This window comes from Falco biarmicus, chromosome 1, assembly GCF_023638135.1.
Source record: "Falco biarmicus isolate bFalBia1 chromosome 1, bFalBia1.pri, whole genome shotgun sequence".
Classification (NCBI taxonomy): Eukaryota; Metazoa; Chordata; class Aves; order Falconiformes; family Falconidae; genus Falco; species Falco biarmicus.
In genome coordinates, this window is record NC_079288.1 from 75,449,439 (window position 1) to 75,470,920 (window position 21,482).

Below are 21,482 nucleotides of genomic sequence, written 5' to 3' on the forward strand. Positions count from 1 at the left end.
TAATGTTAACTAAAAACTCAGGATATTGCTTCAATGGAAGCTGGGAAAAATTGATTGTGTTGGATAAACAGAAGTGTGGTCTAGAACATGTAGGTACAAAAACCTTGGGGAGATCTGCTTTTATTGCAAAATGGCACACAGAGTGAAGTGATTCTTATGAGGTTAAATGATTCACACAATGAAATGGCAAGAATCCTAGCTAGAATCAAAAAGCAGACCCTTTTTGGCTCCAGACAGCTAAAAAAATCAGAACTCTAAAGCTAGGTTCAGGTCAGTTCCTCTGGAACCTCAGAGCTTTGGATTTGAGGTTCCATCCCTAAAATAGATTTTTTTTTTTTTTTCAGAAATATAACCATTTTTAAAATTTACGAGACCTATGGGTAAGATGCAACTTGAGTGCTGAAGTACATACTGAAAGTCACTTAATTGCAGAGGATGGATAACTACGGGTGGGCTAATGGGTGGAGTTAATGGAGGAGGTCCGCCCTCTTAGAAGTTAGCTGTTTCATTTGAAGAGTTGATGGAAATCTGATTAGTATAAGAGGTGTCTAGCTTCTGCTGGACTCTGAGGTGCTTCTTTGTGGCTGGGCAGTAATGGAATATTGCACCAATTTTAACATTGCCTTTTTCCATGATGAGAGGCATCTTTTCCTGTTTCCAGTCCCCATTCTACCCTCAGGTACTACTGTGCGACCTTACCACCCATGGCTGCATCCCACTGCTGTGAAACCATGGCCCAGGTTCTAGCTCTGGGAATGCTACCATGCAGCAGGAGTGGGCAGACTGCAGCTGCTCTGTCCCCAAGCCAGGCTACCAGAGCAGGTCACTGATACAAGTGGGGTCAACCAAGAGTCTGGATGGTAGTTGAGGCACATGGCCAGGCACAGTCATACCTGCAGTCTAGTTCAGGTGAGGACTGAGCTGATATGCATCTCAGAAGAGCCATGAGGAGCCTTGTGGGACCTGCCATGGCTTTGCTGATCTGCGTTTAGTGGCTCAGTCTCATTTCATAGCAGCCTGATCCAGGTCTGATCTGCAATGGGGCTCCTGAGCCCATGGGAACCTTGGTGGTGGTGGGGCAGGGAAGTTGGTCATTACCAGCAAGGCCAGTTAGTGCTCTCAGAGCCCTGAGAGGTGCTGGTTGTTTTCCACATTGATAGCTGGGGCTTTTTTGATGAGGAAGAGCCACAAGACACAAATGCCTGAACATCTTCAGAAATAATCTTAAAATATTTTTTAAATCCTTGCAATTTCAATACTATTTTCAAATCTCAAAAGATAAACTGGACCTTGACAGCCATGTTTACAATCCACAGGCTTGCTTGCTTCTTTTGAAAGGTTTTCCTGGAGCAACATCACTGCTATCAGACTGATGAGCTTTAATCTTACAATGACAAATGAAAAACAAGCCTATGGCTCTGCACTTCAGGCACCATTCTGCTACAAGTTAGAACTGGCATCATTCATTTGAAGCCCATGGCATTGGTTTAAAAGCACTAAATGGGAGGCAATCCCAACTGAAATGTGAATCTTTCTGACCCTTTAGTGTCCTTATTTGTCCCCAGTATTTAACTTGTAGTTGTGGTTAAAAATAGAAGAGACAGTTCTCTGATTTTGGAGACAGACTCATCATCTCTTAGGATCTGAATTTAGAAGAAAAAGAGGAGAACAACTCATACTTTGTCTAGGTGTTTGGGTAAAATCCTGTCCACATGGTTCCCTAACCTCCCACTAACGTAGCACCAAGACTCACTTTCTGAAATCCTGCTCTGTAAGAACGGTGCTATCGGAGCCACTCCCAAAGGAGCCTAAAGCAAAGAGGTTTCTTTAGCTCCCCCTGGCATGTTTGGCGTTATAGAGGCTTCCATGTGGATAAGGTTACTGATGGCTCACTAAGGATTTTGTTGGTAACTTCATTTAAAGAATTTTCCTCCACCTGGGCATATCTCTGGTGAATTTTATTGTAGGAAAAAACAGGTTGGTCCACTGAAATTTGACATTTTATTCCCATAGCAACTTCTCTGAGAGCCTTCCAGTTCAGTTATTAATGAGGTTATTCTCATAGTATAACCTCACCTCACCACCTGAGGGAGGTGAATGTTCCCACTTTCTAGCTGAAAAAGATGCTTCATAGTATGTTATGTGTTTCCAGATCTCGCAGGGAAGTCTACTACAGTTAAAGTGGAATTTAGACTTTCTGCATTTTAGCAATACATTTTCGCAAGGAGTATCTTTTCTGTTGGACATACCTGTCAACCTGCTTCTCTTTGCAATTGATTTCAGAGATCCTTTTTGTCAGCTCATTTGTAAGCAAGCAACATGGTCAATCAGAAACTCCTTTCTCAACAAAAGGAAGCTAGGTTTTATCACTTACAAAAGGTCTTGGAGACATTTTACATTTCAGCAGATCCTGAAACTTATCTCCTTAGTTTCAATGTCAAGTTTGCCCTTAGAAAGATCTATGAACAGCATGGAGACTCACAAAGGCTTCCTTGCTATTCACTGGCTGTAATAAGGTCTAATACAGCAATTCAACAATTGCTCCCTGACAACTTTTGATGTTTCCAGTGTTGCTACTAAGTTAATAGAATCTTTTTGAATCAAAGCTCTGTCCTGTTGCAAAACAAAACTTGTTTTGTAGCAATAAAAAGGGATCTTTCATTAAAACTTTTACTGATTTATATATATGAAAAAGAAATTCACTGACTTGTGAGTTTATAATAGTAAAATTTTATGAATTACTGCTTTATAATAGGATACATGGATGAGTGATTAAGATGATATCAGAACTTCCAATTACTTTCCACTAAAACTAATGCAAAAGAAACCTTTCTACTAGAAAATAGGTTACCCAAATGCTATACACTAACAGAACATAGATGCAGATAAATCAGTTGCAAAATCCCTCTGTTATGGTAAACTAACCTATGCTTATCCTGAAGATTTGACACTAACTAAATCCTAATCCTTTTCACATGGCAATGAGGTCAGGACTATGGACTTAAGTTATTTGTATTATTTTCCAAAGTACCCAACCTAATAACAACGTAATAATTTCAGTTCTTCATGTCACATAGCTTCAGTACCAGCCTAACTGAAGAAAGAATCATTTGCTTTCATGTAGCCAGTCACAATCAGTCCTGTGCACAAGTGAACATCTCTACAACTCTGATGTGAAACCATTTCCATTTACAACAAAATAATTTTTGCCTTTAGTTTTGTGTGGTCACCCAGGCTCTGGCCATTGACAGACACCAATGATGGCTATTTAGCAAAGGTGACAATTTTTACAACATTTCAGTCCCTCCAGAGGAACATCTGATGACATTTTTCATAGCACTGAATTATACACTAATATGCAAAATCCCTGTTCAGTCATTACAGGCTTTTCACAACGATCTGGGGCAAGCGCTGCTTGTTGAAAAATAGTAGTAGATCTAGCAATGCAAATTCCTTTCACTTTTCAGTTAAACCTAAAAGTGAAAGCTCCTGTATTTGAAGTCTAATTATCTTTTTAGCTTAATCTATGGGTGATTAACCAGTCATCATAATAGAAGACTAATGAGATGTTGAGAAGGGCTGCTTTAAAATAATGTTCTTGCTCTTAGACTATGGTACCACATTACTATTTTCAGACAGATCAGATCAGTGTCCCTCCACCTCCATGGGCATGGAAGTAGCATTAGAAGAATGTCTTGTGCTTGTCTGTGGTTGCCTTGCAAGTGATCAGCTCTGCACAGATCTCTCAGTTACAGTCTGATCGAGTCTACAGCTGTAGTTCTACACCTTTCAAACTTCTTGATGCCTTTTGGTTTAGATGACATCCTGGGGCAGGAATTATTATAAATTGAATTGCATTTTTCCAGAGTAGCCTCCATTCATGCTTGCCGCTATTGTATTTTGTCTCCTTTTCCTTTTAAGCTGTCTCAGTTGCTGCTATTTTAAATCTTAGGTACCCATCAAGGGAGCTTCATCTCGGTTATTGCCTGCGCCATTAGTCATCATTGGGATTTCTGAAGACCTTACATTATCCCCCTAAAAGACAAGTAAAACATATCATTCTCTGAGCTAATTTTTGCAGCTGACACCATCACTGGTGATGTTAAACAGATACTCATTCTTTCCTGTTTTACACTGCACTGCCCATGAGGACGTGCTATGAGCTGTGGCTTGATCCCTACTAGATTGTCTAGCTGACTTTTTGCAATGACAGCACACATTTCATGTTCCTTGTATTTTCTCTCTAGCTCTGCCAGCTCTATATGACCTTTTTTTGGTTTATTAATAAGAAACAATTTAAAATTCATTAGTTAGTAACTTTGTCTTCAAATAATAGCAGTTGTACTTAAGATTGCATTAGCCTAAATCTTTCTGGCATAGCATGTTTATTATTATTCCTGCTTATTTTCAGAAGGCTAATTGGTTGCCTTACTGGGTTTACCATCTAAGTCAAAAGACCTGCTTAGCATTTCAAATTTCTCTTTACCTTTGTCGCCTGTGCTCACTTATGCATGAGGAAAAAATGCAAGTATTAGAGCAAGCGTATTTTAATAGGACAGAGGTCAGAGTTTGATCTTTACTTTGATATAAAACAATTTATGTAAAAGTAAAATACATAAACTCTGTACTAAAAAGTACCGTAACTCCCCTATGAAGGTGACTATCTCATTCTACTGACCTTGAAACTAAACTTCTAACAAAACTAGCCTTGTAGTATACCATAAGGTGTCATGATTACCTTAACCCAGTGTAAAGGTCCAAGCTGCCACCAAAAGGGGTGCTTCTGCTCTCCTCCCTGTTTCAGCTGTCTGCAGTGTGCCAGAGATGGTGTCCCTGTGATGGCCTCGTTTTCTTCTCAGGTTTTCAAAGAGCAAGTCTTTTACCTGGCTGACCACGTGCTCTTGTGATTGCATGACATGACAAGGATCATCAAGAAGGGCTAAAGAAGTGTCAGTGAGGTGGTCTTAGAGAGAAGTTCGTTGTGTGGTATAAGTCCTAAAGCATGCAAACTGTGCTCCTGATGCTGGGAAATCTAAGTATTTTTTTACTTCCTATCATTACTAGGCTGTCTGAAAATAGAAAAACTTTCCTGTGAAAAGCTAAAAAAGCAAAGCAAAAAGATGAGAAAGACCCCAAATCTAGATAATGTTATGTTTGCTTTCATTGGAGTTGAAATCAAATTCTTAATCAAAACATCAGAACTTTCGTATTAATTTGTATCCTTCAGTTTAACATTATCTAAAAGAATGATTTTTTTTTTTCCTCATCTCTTCCTACAGTTGCTCAAGCAAACTGTGGCAGGCAAACACCTGCTTTTAAATTTCTTTTTTCCAGCCCCCTCAGAGTATCTTTGTATGCCTCTGAAACAGAGTAACATGTCTGAAGACCACAAAGGCAGCACACTAAACTCTGCAGTTCTGGTTTTTTATGGTTTAAGTTTGGATAACTTTAAAGAGGTGTACATAAAGCCAAGAAAAATGACTTTATTTTTTAATCTAATGCTCTGAAGGACTGTGGTGGAGTTATGCAGTCAGAAGAGTTCTTCTGATCAGTACAACTAACCTATAGCAGTAAAAGCTTATTTGTGCTCGATCCTTCAGAAACAAATAGCTAATTTCATCAAATCAGTATTAAAATTCTTGTGGAGCAAAACAACAGCCAAACATTCCCACACCTTCCACAGAGCAATAAACTTTTGTTTTTCCCCAGGATAACAATTGCAACAGCCCTGCAGTCCCCGGAGCTTCTGGCAAAGCCCTCACTCAGTCTACCCCAGGGCAACCTTTCAGCAAAAACGAGTAACAGCGTTGGATCAAAATCTTACTGCAGTTTACAGCTATAGGAATTTCTGTGCTAACTTCAATGGCTTGTTGACAAGTCTCTGCTACCTGTAAATCCCTCCCAGTGGCTCACAGAAGATGACACCCACATCCCTCAAAGCACCAGGGCGAATTTGCTATAGTTTTTTTTTGGTGATGTATCTCACATTTCTGAGAAGAGGTCTTGAGATTGTAGGGTGGCACTAAGTACTTTCAGTTTAAACTTCTCTCAAAGAAAAGTTGTAGTGATTTGCATCTTGTTCTACTTGCCTAAGGAGCAAAATTTGTTTTACAGGTTTCAGGTAGCTGCTTGATGTATTTTTCAGACTTGATGCATTTAATGGCAGTATGATTTTATTTTGCCATATTAGAAGTGTAAAGACCTCTGCAGAGAAATTTTCATTTAATCGTGGGTTCCGATTCTTGTTTACCAAAGAGTTGCAGCTTCCTTGTAAATGCAAAATTTCATCTTAATTTCTTTTACAGCTTTTACAGAACAGTGCTAGAAGAGGAATTGTGTAATTCTACAGAATTAAAAGAGAAACAAGGTTTTAAGAACCAGTCCTAGCATCTTTCTCTTTAGCAGCTTGGTTGTTTCCAAATGTTACTTTTCTTTGGGATTTTGAATTTATTTCTGGTGTGGCAACACATGTCTCTTTGTTCAACAGTGTAAACCATTAGCTGATTCACCAAATTTTAAAAAAAATCTGTTTTTATAGGATTTTGGAAAATGGTAGACTGTTACAGTTCTTTCCAGTATTCATTCTAAATAATGCATTCAGAAAATTCCCTAGCCTTCTAGGAACTATCCCCTCTCTCCCTTTTAATGATATAATGGGAGGTGGATTTCACTGAATATGGTGTAGAACTCCATGATGCTGGCACTGCTTTTGATGAACAAGCCATGCATCCTCTAAATACTCTGTGAATTTGATGTGCAGCTAAATTGCGTGTGAAGTACTACCTTGTAGGAGGCTTAACATAAGGAAATAAGAATTTCTGTAATGCACCACAATAGATGCTATTTAGCCCACTCTTTTATCTGTGGTATTGGTTATTTATTGATGGAGTATAGAAATAAGAGAGCTATAAAATGTTGGTTTTCCAGCACCTTAGTACTGAGGTTTTCTCCCCATTTGTGGCAACCGAAGGAAGAGGTTGCTTCCACTTCTTCATGTTTGGAAGGTAAGATAAATAGGAGATAACAAGGATCTCTGTCAGTCAGTTTTGGTTTTTTTTTTTGAACAGACTTCCTCTGAATAACTTTTAATGGATAATTATTTTTTTTGCCAAATCAAAATGCCAGTATTTTCCTTTACAAAAATTAAACCTTCTAGTGGGAAAACAAAGCTGGTTTTGAAAGTTTGAATGGAATTAAAGTTTACCTTTCAAACTGATTTTATTTTGGGTCAATTCAAAGCTAGACTACACTTCTGTGGTATGACGCTTCTTCAAAAGTATTGCAATCTGATGCTCCAATTCCTTTCTGTAGATCAAAATCTTGTACCTTTTTACATCTCCCATAATCTAACCACCTCTGAGTGGACAAAGTGTGCATCATGCAAGCGCTATGGGTATACCTATATAACGGGAGATACGGTCCAGCCAACGACTTCATCTATAAGATGGACAGTGTCATCATCACAAGGAAACACAGTATAGTACTGAACTACCGTAAAAGAAATTGCTTTGGATTAATCAAGAAGTCTGAAATGAAAGTCTTTTGATAATACAGAAATGTTTCACTTCAATTTGGGACACTAAAGTATCTATTTCCTTTTCTAAGATGGGCATTATTCTGAACTTCTGGAGTTGCAGCAGGGTGGAAACTGATTATTGTGGTAATCTGCTTGTGATAATTTAAAACAGAAAAAATGGTATCAGTTCAAAATGAAATATCTTAGTTAAATTTATAAAGTAGGAAAATTACATTTTTCAAATCAGTAGTCATAGTTATTTTGCTCCATGAAGAGCCATATCTTTTTTCTTTTAGTGTAAACTAATGTTCAAGTATCAGAACTTCCCAAGAGACAGCAATTACATTTCCCATACATTCAGTCTGCAAACATGATCAGACTGAAATGCATTTTAAAGTTCAAAGCAAAAGTAGCTGAATTTTAAATAAAATGTTTGACATACAAAGATTTTCAATTCTTTCTAATTGCAAATAGTCTGGATAATTACAAAAAATTGTTAACATAATAATTAGTAGCAGTTTATATTGAGACTAAAACACTCATTAAGCATGAAGAATTGAGACTTTGTAATGCAATTTCAATGCAAAGCCCTTAAATACAATGATGGAAAACACCATGCTTTATCATTAATGAGATAAAACCAGCTCTAAACCAGCTTTTTTCTTGTCCTTCAGTTATGTAACTCTAATTAGTAGATTCCCCAGCCAATTAATGTATAGAAATTTCCCATTCCCCTCAGAAACCTAATGAAACTGTACTGATTTTGTATTCTGTGCTCACCTCAAATATGTGCCTAGTTTTATCATTCTGTCAACACAAATTCATTTCATACTTTATTTAAACATTCTTTCTTCACTAATGTACTTGCCATGAATAGAGCATGATGGAATGTGACTCCTCGTGACTACCCAAACCATTTTATGCTTCTTCATCTAATTTTTAAGCACTGTTCATGTTTGTTCTGTCTATGTCCATTCAAGCTCCATCATGAGTATGAATATATATGACTGTATCTACTTAGTTACTCATCTTATGTGTCTTTGTGTGGAAGTACAGTTACAATTTTAACAAGCTTTGATGGCTGCTAAGACCTACTGAGGTTCTGTCAGCACAGCCTTGTTCAAGGCACTCTCTCTGGAAAAGGCCAGAGAATCTGGAAAGCAGACAGACATAGAAAGAAGACTACATAACTAGTTTGACATCTAATAGCAGTGCTGTCAAATGAGTCTCAGATCAAACTATACAGGCCAAATTCAGAAGGAAAAAAATTAGTTCTTTCTCTGTTTTTCTGACTCACATAGAGGCAGGAAGCATTAAAACACCCTGGAAAAGACCTGCGACATCTAATACAGCACTCAGACTCCAATAAAAATCTGTTTTCTTGGCTGATGACCACATCACATCTTGTTTCTGTTTTGTGTTGACATCAGTGAGAATGAAGCTAGATGTCTTGAAATGCTCATTGTGTTACAAATATGGCTTCACTGTACGCCTCCTGATGCTTTGGTAGTCAGGTTTTGGTTTTGGCTACCTCCAGACAATCCAAATATATCAGTGAGACTCAGCTAGAGAAGAAGGTATGGATATAGCTTACCAAGTTTTTCCAATTTTTCTTGAAGGGCTCCTAATTTCAGTTTCTTTTTTATGATACAAAATATGTATGCCTGAACTTTGACCGCGTTGGATTTGGTATGGGCTCTTGGAGATAAAAAGTTCTTTCAGGTGATGGTTATTGAGTGTGTTTGGACTAATCACGTATATATACTATAAATATTCCTCTGCTGCAATAAGAACAACAGATGTCAACTCTGTGTAGAATCCACCTAATATACATATTGCCATGAGCTAGATGTAATTTACACTTGAACAAATGATGAGTAACATGAGAATATTTTAGATGAGCAAAACTACAAATGAAAGGGTAGAAATGTGTTCTTGTATTGTGTCATAAACCAAACACAGTGATCTGCATCAATATAACTGTTTTTGTTGTTCAAATCACTGTACTGCTCATGAATAATACAGCAGAGGTGAATGCATATGAAAGACTTCACTGTTTTGACATACATCATTGTGTATATAACACTGATTAAAAAAAAGTCTAATAGGCATTTCCACTAAAATTATCCAGGCATTTCCACTAAAACTATGCAGTTTTTGCAGTACAACTGTAAAAGCCCAATAGTCTGTGATGTGCACGTTTCCCCAAAGAATACTTTACCCCTGGGGAGCAGGGAGCAAGAATTATTTATTTTATCTTTTGCTGGAAAGCTTTATATCAAAGGTCTGCTCCATCAGTGCTCATGCAGTAGGAAAGATGTGCTTGAGAAATGGTGTGGTCTGAAGTGGGGGCCAGGTTTTGTTCTCAGCCCTGTGGCAACTTGATGTGTGGGGTTTGAGCCAATAATCTACTGATTTCTGCACTTCCATTTCCACAGCAGTGTACACTTTCCACACTTGGGAAATGGTTTTCAATCTTTATAGTGCTTTTACAAAGCACTGTTACCTGAATTGGCTGTTGTTACTTTCCTGCTTGCTCGTATATCTAAGCTCTAAACTACTTCCTATGCCTAATTTTACAGTTGCTTAGAAGTGTAATGATTCATGTTTCTACAGACAGGGGTAGAAGATAGTGAAGCACTTGCCAAAGGTCACATGAGAAGGCTGTGTCAATAGAGGGACTCCTGTGTGCAAGCTGGTCACAAACCACTGCACTGTCCTTCTAGATATTTCTGGTAGTTTTTGAGTATACTGATCTATTTAATCAAGTATCTGTAATGGCTAGGACCATATTTTTTTTACTTCTCCTGGCAAACGGTGCAATTGTTCATTCAGCTTGTGAATCCCATTACCATCGTCCAAACTTTCATAAATTTAAGATCAAACTACTGGAAAATGTTCTACATGGGGCTAATTCAAAGCCATGAAAATAATCAAAGTAAGGTATATTTGCACTTAAAGTTTATTAATAGAGACTTGAAGCTGTGCAATGGAATTCATTTAAGGTTGGAGAGAATGGAGAGAAACAAAATACTTGTCATGCAACAGATGTCATAAATGTTGATTTATTTTCTCCCTTGGTTAACCAAATATCTGTTTTATTCCATAAAGTTTTGAATTAATGGTGACTCTTTTTTTTTTTTTTAGGGATAAAGGTAAGAGATGGGGGGGAGGGGGAGAGGTTATAATACTTCCTGACTTTTCCAAATTGACAAAAATATATGAAACCAAAAGGAAACTCCCTCATACTGTTGTTAATTCTCACAGTTTCATTCTGTGAATTTGCCTGTATGAAAAATTAGCTGAAGACAATATAAACTAATTTTGATTTCTGGAAAATGTCCGTACTCTAAGACTCAAATTCAAAGCTGATGTCTGAGGCCTCCAAAGTGTGGTGTTGTAATAAAATGAAAAAAAGTGCTCAAAAAGTTGGAAAAGATTTTTTTTTTTCCTCTTGAGTAAAGGATACCATGAAAGGTATTTTCTAAGGAATAATAATCATATTACTGTTACTGAAGGAAGTGTCCTTCCACCAGCTGTACCTTTATCTCTGCAGGATTTTGTGCTAGAAAAATGCCATTAACTACAACACCAGGCTCCACAAGAGTTAGGCATGTCATGTTTTAGAGGCAAAGAATACAATGTTTGTGATACCCTCATTGCACAGAGGAAATGGTAGTGTCTGACTTCGATGATATTTTAAACTCTGGAAATGCCAGAGGTCACGGTGATGTGTAATGCTTCTCAGATCAAGTGGTGATCCCTTGGTGTTGAATAGTCACCAAAGGGGAGAAAATGCACACACAGAACCTAGAAAAAAAAAGTGTGATGACCAAAATAAGCCAAAAATTTGGAGAGTGTGAGATTAGAAACACCTGGGGAGAATGGTTAGCACAGTAATAAGATAGCAGTGAATTTATCTTCACGGCTAATGGTTTGTTAGGGCTGTGATGTTAACGTGACTTCTTCATGGCTGGTCCGTGTTGATGGGACTGTTTCTTGAAACATCTTAGTTTTACTCAGCTGAATTTGGTATTGGTCTCAATTGCGATCTTTTTTTTTTATTCTTTCCTAACATCTCAAGGGAGAAACTTCCCCAGTATTTGAATCTCCAGTGTTGTGAATATGTTTGAATGATCAAAGGAGATGAAGTTGTCTCACTTTAGTGAATTAGCCTTTACCAGAAAATGAAGATATGAAAGTGTAACATTCTATTCATATTAAACATAAAAATTGAGAAAATTTGATCAATTGTCATAGCTATGTTTTTTAGCCACTTATTTGACTTACTAATAATCTGTCTTAAATTCCATGGTCTCATGCCTCATTGAATAATTTCTTTCTTATGGAAGTCTGTTATACAATTAAATCCAATTCAAAAAGTAAGTTGTTCTAGTCATTCAGAGCAATAAACACCACTAAAGAAGGAAGTACAGAGAAATAGATTAAAAATTATATGGGCAATAAAAAAAGTCATTCTCATAGCTAAAAATAAATGCTTAATTACAAAAACAAAATAATTCATCAAACTGATGCATTTGAAAACCAGTCAGGCTTTGGAACAATAGTCATAGAATTGTAGAATCACTTAGCCAAGTCTTAATGAAATGTGACTTGTATGAGATAATTACAGACTGTTTCAATAGTTTTCCAATTGTTTTGGGGAACTGGCCACATCTGAATGACTGAAAGATAGAGAACAAAATCAAACCAAGCTTTAAGGAATGTGTTTGTTAAAAATTGGTAAAATAAACAGGAAACATCAGAAGGTTTGAAAGCAGAGGCACGACACAGATACTACCAGCATGCTGGAGGGAAAAACTGCTGAATTTTCCCTATCAAAGAAATCAATGAGATTAACATACTATTTTGAACCTTTTCAATGTTGTGTTGAATTTCTACCTAAATTAAGGATCAACTTAAACATCCCTGTCATTAAGCTCTCAAATCTTCCATTCAGGGGCATGCACTTGGGAGAGATGACTTGTGGGAGCAAGATTTACGTTGACATATGTCTGTGGAAGATGGTTTTGCTAAGCTATTATGTCTATCAGACCAGCATGAGTTACAAGACAGTGTCCAACTGCTAAAAACTGTTGGCAGAGACCCCAGCTGTAGGTCACTGACAGACATCTTGTCTTCAAGATGTCTGTCTTGTTTCTCAAACATCTGGGTAACCCTAACTCTTACATAATTCGGCAGAAACTTTTTTTTTTCCAATTTCCAAGCAGCATATAAATCCTTTGCAAGGTTATGCATTTTCATTTTAGTATCTGAATCCTAAACCTGCTACATTCACAAATCCCATCTTTGACTGCTAAAGACTAGAGTCCACTGCTTTCAGCTCTGTCAGCTCTGGATTTGATTTGGTGTCCAGCAATTACCAGGAAGGTAGTTGCTATAGCTGCGCTAATGAAAGGAGCAACCATGTTTCCCTGAAGACAATGTAAACAAGCATAAATAAACAAATGCTTAAAAAATATAAGTGGTGTTAATAGCATAAATGAGATATTACTGCAACAGGGAAAACAAGATTTTCAGTGGCTTGATACATATCAACCTTGCAAATTCCTACTCAATACTTAGCTTGAGCTGATATTACTATTTTGACAAATATTTAAAGTATTATTAGTTTTATAGGATTTTCTTCTTCATCATGATGCAATTCATGTTTTTGTTGTATTTGTTCACGTTACCATATTTTTCCAGTGACAGTCTGTCTCCATAATTTTGCAGATTCCTTTTACGGCAATAATGGGCACATAGATGGAGGTACATAACCAAAGTCAGGAACATAAGAAAGTTTTAATTTAAAATATCCTGTTAAGTTGCACTGAACTTTGTCAACTCTGGTTCACGGAGTTTAGCTTTAAGTGTGATTCTTTTCTGACAAGTGACTGTAAAAACCCTATCACACGTTGTCACGTTTGTTTTTCAGTGGCTCTATCAGTTTTGTTCAGGATGTTGCTGGATTGTTTTTTAAACCACTAGACCTACCAATGAACCAGAGATTTGAAAGCCATGCTTTGTTCAGTGTCATGTAACACCAACAATAACAGCATTTTTGAGAAGTGAAATCTCTCACCCACCTTCACAGCAAACCACTCTGGTGTCTAGGGCAGACTGTGCTGTCAGATTTTCACGAAGTGGGAGTAAATCCATCCTACTCCCAAAGTAAAATGAAGTCTTCCAAAACAGACCTATGCGACATCCATGAAACAGTCTTACAATATTAGCATTAGCATATATTATGGTGGCAAAGTTCAGAGGGGCTGATACTGCTAGCTCATCATGGGACAAGCTTCCATCACCGTAACAGAATATGGGAATTGCCCTGCAGAGTGATTACTGTAACAAACCTGTCCTTATGTTACTATGTATCTGTAAGCAGACAGTGGTACTTACCTGAATTATTCAGTACCCTTCTAATAGATCTTAATCTTTCTGGACAATGCTGAACAGAATTTGCTAACACCTGCGTAACGCTAACTTGTTGCTTGGTTAGGACAGAGCTATGCTTCTTTTTGGAGATACTGGGCACTGGAAGTATTGGGCAACATGGGCTGATGAATAAAATTAATTGAAACCTCCTCTTTGCTAGCTATTAAATATGTTTGGTGTTTCAAGAGAAAAAGTAAGCACCACATGGTAAGACGACATTAGTTGGAAACACTGTTATTTCTTTTCTTATCTGATTTCTGATTCTGACTTAGCACTCCACAAACTATTTCCCTTTTCTTCTCTCCTTTATTTTGCAGTTAACTTTGACCACTTTCAAATATTGCGGGCTATTGGGAAAGGGAGTTTTGGAAAGGTAAGAATCAATTTATTTTTAGCAGCTAAAAATCTAATAGAGAATTCCTTTGTGTATTTCTGGTGTGACCTGACTGGGGTAAAGGAACATAGGTTTTGTAGCCTCTTGTTCCTTAAAGACATCTGATCATCAGTATGAATTGAATTTTACTATTCAATGAATTATTTCTGTTACAGTATATTCACTAAAATTAATTGAGTAAAAGTTATTATAATAATTAAAACTCCTCAACGGGGATTAGCAGAATTTAGAAACCAGTCCCCAAAAGAAAAACAAAGTCAGAGCAGACTACTTTTTTAGGCAGTCCACTAGAGTGATCTTGTTCTTAAATATCCAGACTTATTCACGTCTTTAAAATAATTGCTGTATTTTGAAGGCACTTTACATAGATTCAATACACTTGGGACTATATAAACTGACATACACTGTAATTATGATCACTGAGTAAATGTTTGTTCAATTCAACAGGCTTTTGCTGAAACAGAGATTAATGGTTTGTTTACACATGGGTAGATGACCTTTCTTTCATATAATAAAGACTATTACAAGGTTTTACATTTTTATATGGGTAAATACAAGGCCATACAATCAAAGAAAATCATATTATAAAAATATTAGAAACCATTTCTTGTAGGAATACATTTAAAGGTGAAATATAATTTCAGTAACTGATCAAGAGATAGCTATCTAGATCTTGATTTCAGTGATTCTTGAGGATATGCCAGTTGAGTGCTGGTGAGCTGCTTCTGTAGTTATGCATTAAGAACAGGATTTTGCTGGCTCTTGGCCTTCAGTGCAGAAAAATGACTTTCATTTTACAGAAGCTGGATATACTTCTCACAGAGGCAGCATCATCCTTCACGGCATGGTCCTTATTAGGTTCAGTAGTTTCCAAGAGAAATTCTCTTCGAGGTTGATAAGAGATAAGCTGTTAGTGCAAAATGGTATTCAATAATCCCTTAAAAATCAGGGCAGCTGGAGATCTGTGATTGTTTATTAACATAATACAGTGATGTAATATCATATAAAAGTAAATAGAGGTCCAGGAGTGCAAGTTAGATACAGGATAGGCAGTTAAAGATGTATTCAAATCATGCTGGCCATCACAAAGATCACTTGCGCCCCTCTTCAAAGCTTGCCCAATCACACCTCTACCGTCTCTGTCCTTTCAAAGGGGCCCTCACCTTTCCACACTATGCAGGAAATGTTTGATCCACTCTTCTCCAGGGCATTTGGGAAACTAGTGAGTGTTTCTATGATATTTCTAGAAACATCTAATTTTCTTACAGGTTCACATGGCTGCAGCGTTCTTGTGAACCTGCTTTGGGGAGATGTATGGGTAAGAATCCTGAGAGAACATGTGTAATGCCAGAAAGGACTCATGTGTGAGTCGTCTCTAAACCTAAATCCTTACTTTGCAGCTGTCAAATGCAACAGAGCAGTCTTTGGCATAACAGGCGTATTTTTCCCAAATGAATGCAAGCGTTTGACGAATCACCTTGTTTTCCTTCCACAGACAGGGAAAGAAAGAAACCCATTTTAAAATAACCTATTATACCATAGCCAAAAGTACAACATGGTAAATCAGTCACTGTTTCAAGTGTCTTTGTGAGTCAGGCTTGCCTTTATCATTCATTTAGAAGCCTCGTTGCTGGCAACTTTTCCTGTTACTGTCCTTCTGAAAGTATCTGGCAGCAAAAAGCATCAACAAATGATGCAAGACCTGTAATCTCTATTGACTCGCTGTTTACTGTTTGGGGTCTATTGTGCTCTAGCATCCTGCAACATAGAACACCATGTTCAGTATCGTGCCTTCCTTAAACTGCGCTCTTCCTTTATGGCTGCTCTGTGGCCTTTTCTATTTTCTGAGAGCAGTAGGATGTTTTAAGACATGCTCTACTTTTTTATTTTATTGCTGTTGGTACAATCTCTCTTTCTTTCTCTCTCAAATTACTCTGGTTGCTACAGCAACCTTAGGCCTCTGCAGGATATTGCTGCAGGAGGTATCTGATATGGTGGAGACTCTCTGCAGCTCAGCTTGCTCTTGTGCACGGCACTCAGGGTGATCCTCAGCACCTCGCCTGCTCCATCAGGCCAACCCTGTGGAAGGAAAACTGTTTCAGCATCTATGCTCTGTCCCTCCCAGCTAGCTTCAGAAAGCAACCCCCTGCCTTTTCCTCTGGCATTTTCAAGCCACAGTAGCAACGTTTGCTGTTACAGGCATTCCTAGGCCTTTTGGTATCAAGTGCTTTGTATCTCAAGAGCTTGCCTTTTCTGAGAAGTGGCCACCTGTTTTAAGCTGCTGCCTCAGTACACGCTGTTTCTTAGGGACATGTTAAGAGCAGGTGCAGTCTTGTAAGCACTGTAGTGTCTTCCCCAGAAAAAGTGAAGATACATCACAGCAGTTGTGAGAAGGGTAGGAAATGGGTGTGAAGAGAAGAGAAACAAGGAGCACGCCTTTGTTTCCAGAAACAACTAGGCTCACTTGAGAGCTCAGGTTGTCAGGGACAGATGAAGGTGAGCTCTGAGCCTATGTAGGACCATTGTACCCACAGCTTCTGTGTAAGTCAGTGGTTCAAACCAAGTGCAAGCTATAGCAGAATGCTCACTGAATACTTGCTTCCACTTTTGGGCATGTGTATACATCCCTGGTTTATATATCTATACATACAGATACTAGTACAGACCTGTGAGCTGCTGCAAGGGTACCACTGTCACCAGTGAGTACAGGGTGGTACCAGTGAGGTACATGGGTGTTGGTCTCTTCTCCCAAGTAACAAGCAATAAGATAAGAGAAAATTACCTCAAGTTGCAGCAGGAGAGGTTTATATTGGATATTAGGAAACATTTATTCCCTGAAAGGGTTGTCAAGCATTGGAACAGGCTGCCCAGGGCAGTGGTTGAGTCACCATCCCTGGAGGTATCTGAAAGACATGTAGATGTGGCACTTAGGGACATGGTTTAGTGGTGGAGTTGGCAATTCTGGATTAACAGTTACCTTAAAAATCTTTTCCAGCATTAATGATTTTGTAATTCTATGTGGCACTACTCTAAAAGTAGTCTTGCTGGCTTCAGTGACCTTGCTTTGATGGGTAGATTCTTTGGTGTCCTCATATGTAACGGGAAACATTGAATATTTTTTCTCTTTTTGGAAGACCTTTAAACTAGTTATGCTTGGCATGTTACAGCTACTAGTATTTCCAAATAAATGTGAAGTGGGCCAGGTCAAAAATTTTGTGGAAACTGGTTTCATTCATATATTAAATATTTGCCTTCTAAGTCAATTCAGGAGTAGACAATTTAAAATACTCAAACCAAAAATGCCTGACATTGGTCTAAGTAGCTATTTCTTTATAATGTGTACTTTAAAAGTACTCTCTCATGTTTAATCTGGCTGTTTTTTTCCACGTTATTATGTGTAGAACCATCATTCTTTATAAAAGAAAATATTGCAAAAAATTACACATTTGAAGATGATCCAGTAAGTACAAAACTGACTAGGAGTGAAATACAAGAATTTTTCTTTACTGCAATAGGAGCCATATAAATGCAGGCTTACTGCCACAAAACAATTTGTATTCTGGTGCAACAACTAGTTTTCAGGGATATTATAGTACCAATTTTCTTCAAGTTCTCTGTTCATGGGAGCTGGTATATTGAACAATGTGACCTCCTTAAATTAAATTCAAATTATGATTTCAATGTACAAACTCTTTCTCCTATTTGTCTAAGATGCTGAGACACAGGACTTAGTTCTGATTAATTTGGTTATATAAAACAGTGACTTCCTCTGCTGTAGTAATTAGGATTGCACTCGTGTAAAACAGATGGGAGCCCAGAATCACATCTGCACTGATTGAAGGTACTTTACTAAATAATATGCAAAGTATTTCAGAAAAAATATGCTTCTATCCTAAAAGCAATATAATACACAACTGCAGAATATTAATTTTTTTGACAGTATAACCACCTATTTTTTTAGCTTGAGCTAACATGAAAGGATACTAGGCAGATGCTTGGTCCCTGCTCCAGATGTCATGGTTTGCTCAAGGGAACCTGAAAATGAATCCTCCTATATCAAGGAAATTCCCTGGCAGTGTAAAGCCAAACTTACAACATTTATTCTCCAACCTCTCTGTGTAAATCTTCCCAATTCTGCTTGTAGGCTAGGACTATGAGCATTAATTTTTCAGAGTATGTGGGTAAGAACAGACAAGGTAGCAGTATTCCAGGCACATGCTTCATGGCAGATTTGTCAATTCCTATACTCGGTATGAAATGTACAGCTGATTTCTGTTCTGTAGTCCCCTTTGTCTAGGTGAGTGTCTTCTGCTTGTGCAGTGCCACAGCCCCTCTGCTGAGCTGTGATTTCTTATGGCAGCTGTAGTTGCCCCATCTGATCTACTGACCTGACATAAGATACACAATAATATGACACAGGAGTGGGTGAATTGTACGCTCCAGCTTGTCAGCTCTCCACCGGACAGTGACCTTGCACAGAAGAGCTTTCTCTGACTGTATTTTTGCATCTCTCCTTTTTTATGACCTGTCATGAAACCATATCATGTGGTCGTTTGAGAGGTCTAAGTACTCATGTGCCAAACTCAGAACAAAATGGCTTTATTGAGACTAAGTGCACCTGATCACTGCTGTTATTTCTGGACCAAGCACACAGCAACTGCAAGTCTTTTGAACTTTGTGGGAAAACAGGAGAAATCTGTGTTTCTCAGCAAGTCAAATTTTTCAGCCTTCCCCTTCTTTTGGTCTGCAAAGAGGTTGTCTGAAGCTACCTACGGCTGCTCAGCTGACACAGCATTATGCAGCTTTCTGCAGCAAGCCATTAGCAAATTCTGCCCCAGTTTTACTCAACTATCTTCCTTCACTTACTACAGGCTCTGCTGTAGCCCATAGGGCACTTTGTTGCCCATTGCAGTCTCAAGGGCTGTGGGACCTCTTAATCTGCAGGTCAAACTTGATCTGTAAGTGCTCTATTTTTCGCATGTGAAATCAGAGTAAATCCAAGAAGGTAGCTTAGAAGCGGACCATAGTGTATGTGGCTCCTGAAAAGTGAAGTTTAGTCCTGCAAGTCATAATCTGTTGGTTTTCTTCCCCTGGCTCGGAGGGAAAGTGGATCCAAGACACATTCTGGTCAAACTTCTTTTAACCTGATAGTTTTGAAGGAAATTCATTGTTACCTTCTCCTAGATGTAAAAATAATAATAGTGATAATAGCTGACACATGTAGAAAACCCTTCCTTAGAAACTGGATGTTTTCACAGGAAACGTAAAAGTAAGCACCATATAACTCCAAAGAATATTAATGAGGATCCATATTGCCTATGTTTAAATACATACAACACAGATGACTAGCTAGGATGTAGGCATCTACAGTTTCTTTAAGGGGACTTTAGAAGAGAAGCCATCCTTCTAGAAGTGTTCCCCTGGACCTATTTAGACCCATACCTTAGGTGGAGATGGATGTGCCTGTCCCTCTCTGCTGACTATGAAGCTGGATAGTTGTTGAGTTCACGACCCTGATATGTGGTTTAAAGCATCACCTATAGAGACTGCTGAAGCAGTGATATCATTTTGAGCAGGGCACTGTCTGGGCTTTGGTAAATGATATTTACAGAAAGATTGAAAGAGAATGTTTTAGTAGCGTGAGCATGGCAGGCTTCCGTACTGACGTGTGTAAATAAAGGCAGTTCTGCACAGACTTCCACAATAATGAGGATTTGTTTGTTAAGGTGCCACAGTACCTGTTTGTCTCTATTTTGAAATGACTCCTTTTGAACGAATTCAAATCATAAATATCCCTCCCTCCCCCCCTCCCCCCCCAAATTTAAACATTTCCCATTAAGACTGTACATGTGAGGTGAGCTCGAGGGCTTTTCCTTCCTTTCCTGCAGCAGAGGAAAAGCTTCAGCTCGTTGGCATCCTGCTCAGAAGAAGAGCTAACAGCCAGCAGGTAGAAATGCCAGGGAGGCTCTCTGCTATGGTTCAGTGCTGTCATAACAACGTCAGGCTTTTTCACAATGACATCAATGTGGCTGCACCTTGTATTTCCTGATTTTTACTAGGAAGTAGCTTTAGTATATTCATTAAAATCCTATTGATTTTAAAACCATGTTAAAAGATGTGCATTGGTACGCATGTTGCTAGAAAATGTTTACTATCATTCTGCTTTAAAGCTGTATGCTAGGCAAGCTTCTCTAACAGAAGGTTTGTTTCAGCTGTGTTGGATACCCTTGTCTTTACTGGCAGGTAAGAGAACTGCCTTCTGGAGTCACAGCAGTGTTTCAAAACCTGTTTACATTGCATATTTAGGTGCTATATATGGTCCTAGTTTGCTGCGTTGGTCAAACCTGTAACTCTCAGCTGAGTAAAACATCATTGTCTCAGCAGTCTCACTAGTCATCGGGTCAATAGGGAGACTTTGCAAACATCTCAGCCTTGGACAAGTTTCATATGAAAATCATTCTGCAAATTCATGGAAGTGAATGAACTTCTGGACTTAGGTTCTGATCCCAAATCCACAAATATTGTACTTTATAATATGATTCACTAAACTTGAAATCTCAGACAGGATGTCAGGAATTCCCCCTGCAAATTTTGCTTATACTTTTGAAGAATCTGTGGAACCTTGAACAATTAATTTCTATCCCTCTATTTCAGTTCAACCTCACCTGCTGCCTCTTCTTCCCCCAAAAATCCAACCTCAGTTCCCCATTGTTCCACAGCCTGTGTTCTTTCCATAGAAGTGTTCTTAGGGGTCTTTCCATATTAGTTATCTGAAGGGCATCGCCAAAATTCAGACTTTCCATAACAGCCCACAGAGGAAAATTAAACAAAATATGGGTACGTGCCATTGTGCAACATTGATGGGCTCAAGACAAAACATTACCATCCATGTTTTACTTAATTAGCAGAACATCTCCCAATGTTAGGAAAGGTAATTAGAAACTCTGCTTAATTACACATTATCATTATAGGTTAAACGTACTCTATTAACTCCTCTCTTTGAAGTAGATTTGAGCTCAAGGACATATTTCATGGAAAAAGAGTTGCATGAAAATAAATGTAATTTGGTTTCACTGGTCCAGTTCATCTTGGAGGAATTGGAAAAAGTTTGGGGAAGTAAAATATGCTGAT

General features: G+C 38.2%; 1 protein-coding gene across 1 annotated transcript in view; it reads left to right on the forward strand.

Annotated features, from left to right (window-relative positions):
• STK32B (serine/threonine kinase 32B) overlaps positions 1–21,482 on the forward strand; it is a 179,067-nt gene that overhangs the window by 12,856 nt on the left and 144,729 nt on the right. Inside the window, exon 2 of the mRNA XM_056326850.1 lies at positions 14,275–14,330. Within this exon, the coding sequence (XP_056182825.1) occupies positions 14,275–14,330 (56 nt within the window). The remainder of the gene's footprint in view (positions 1–14,274; positions 14,331–21,482) is intronic.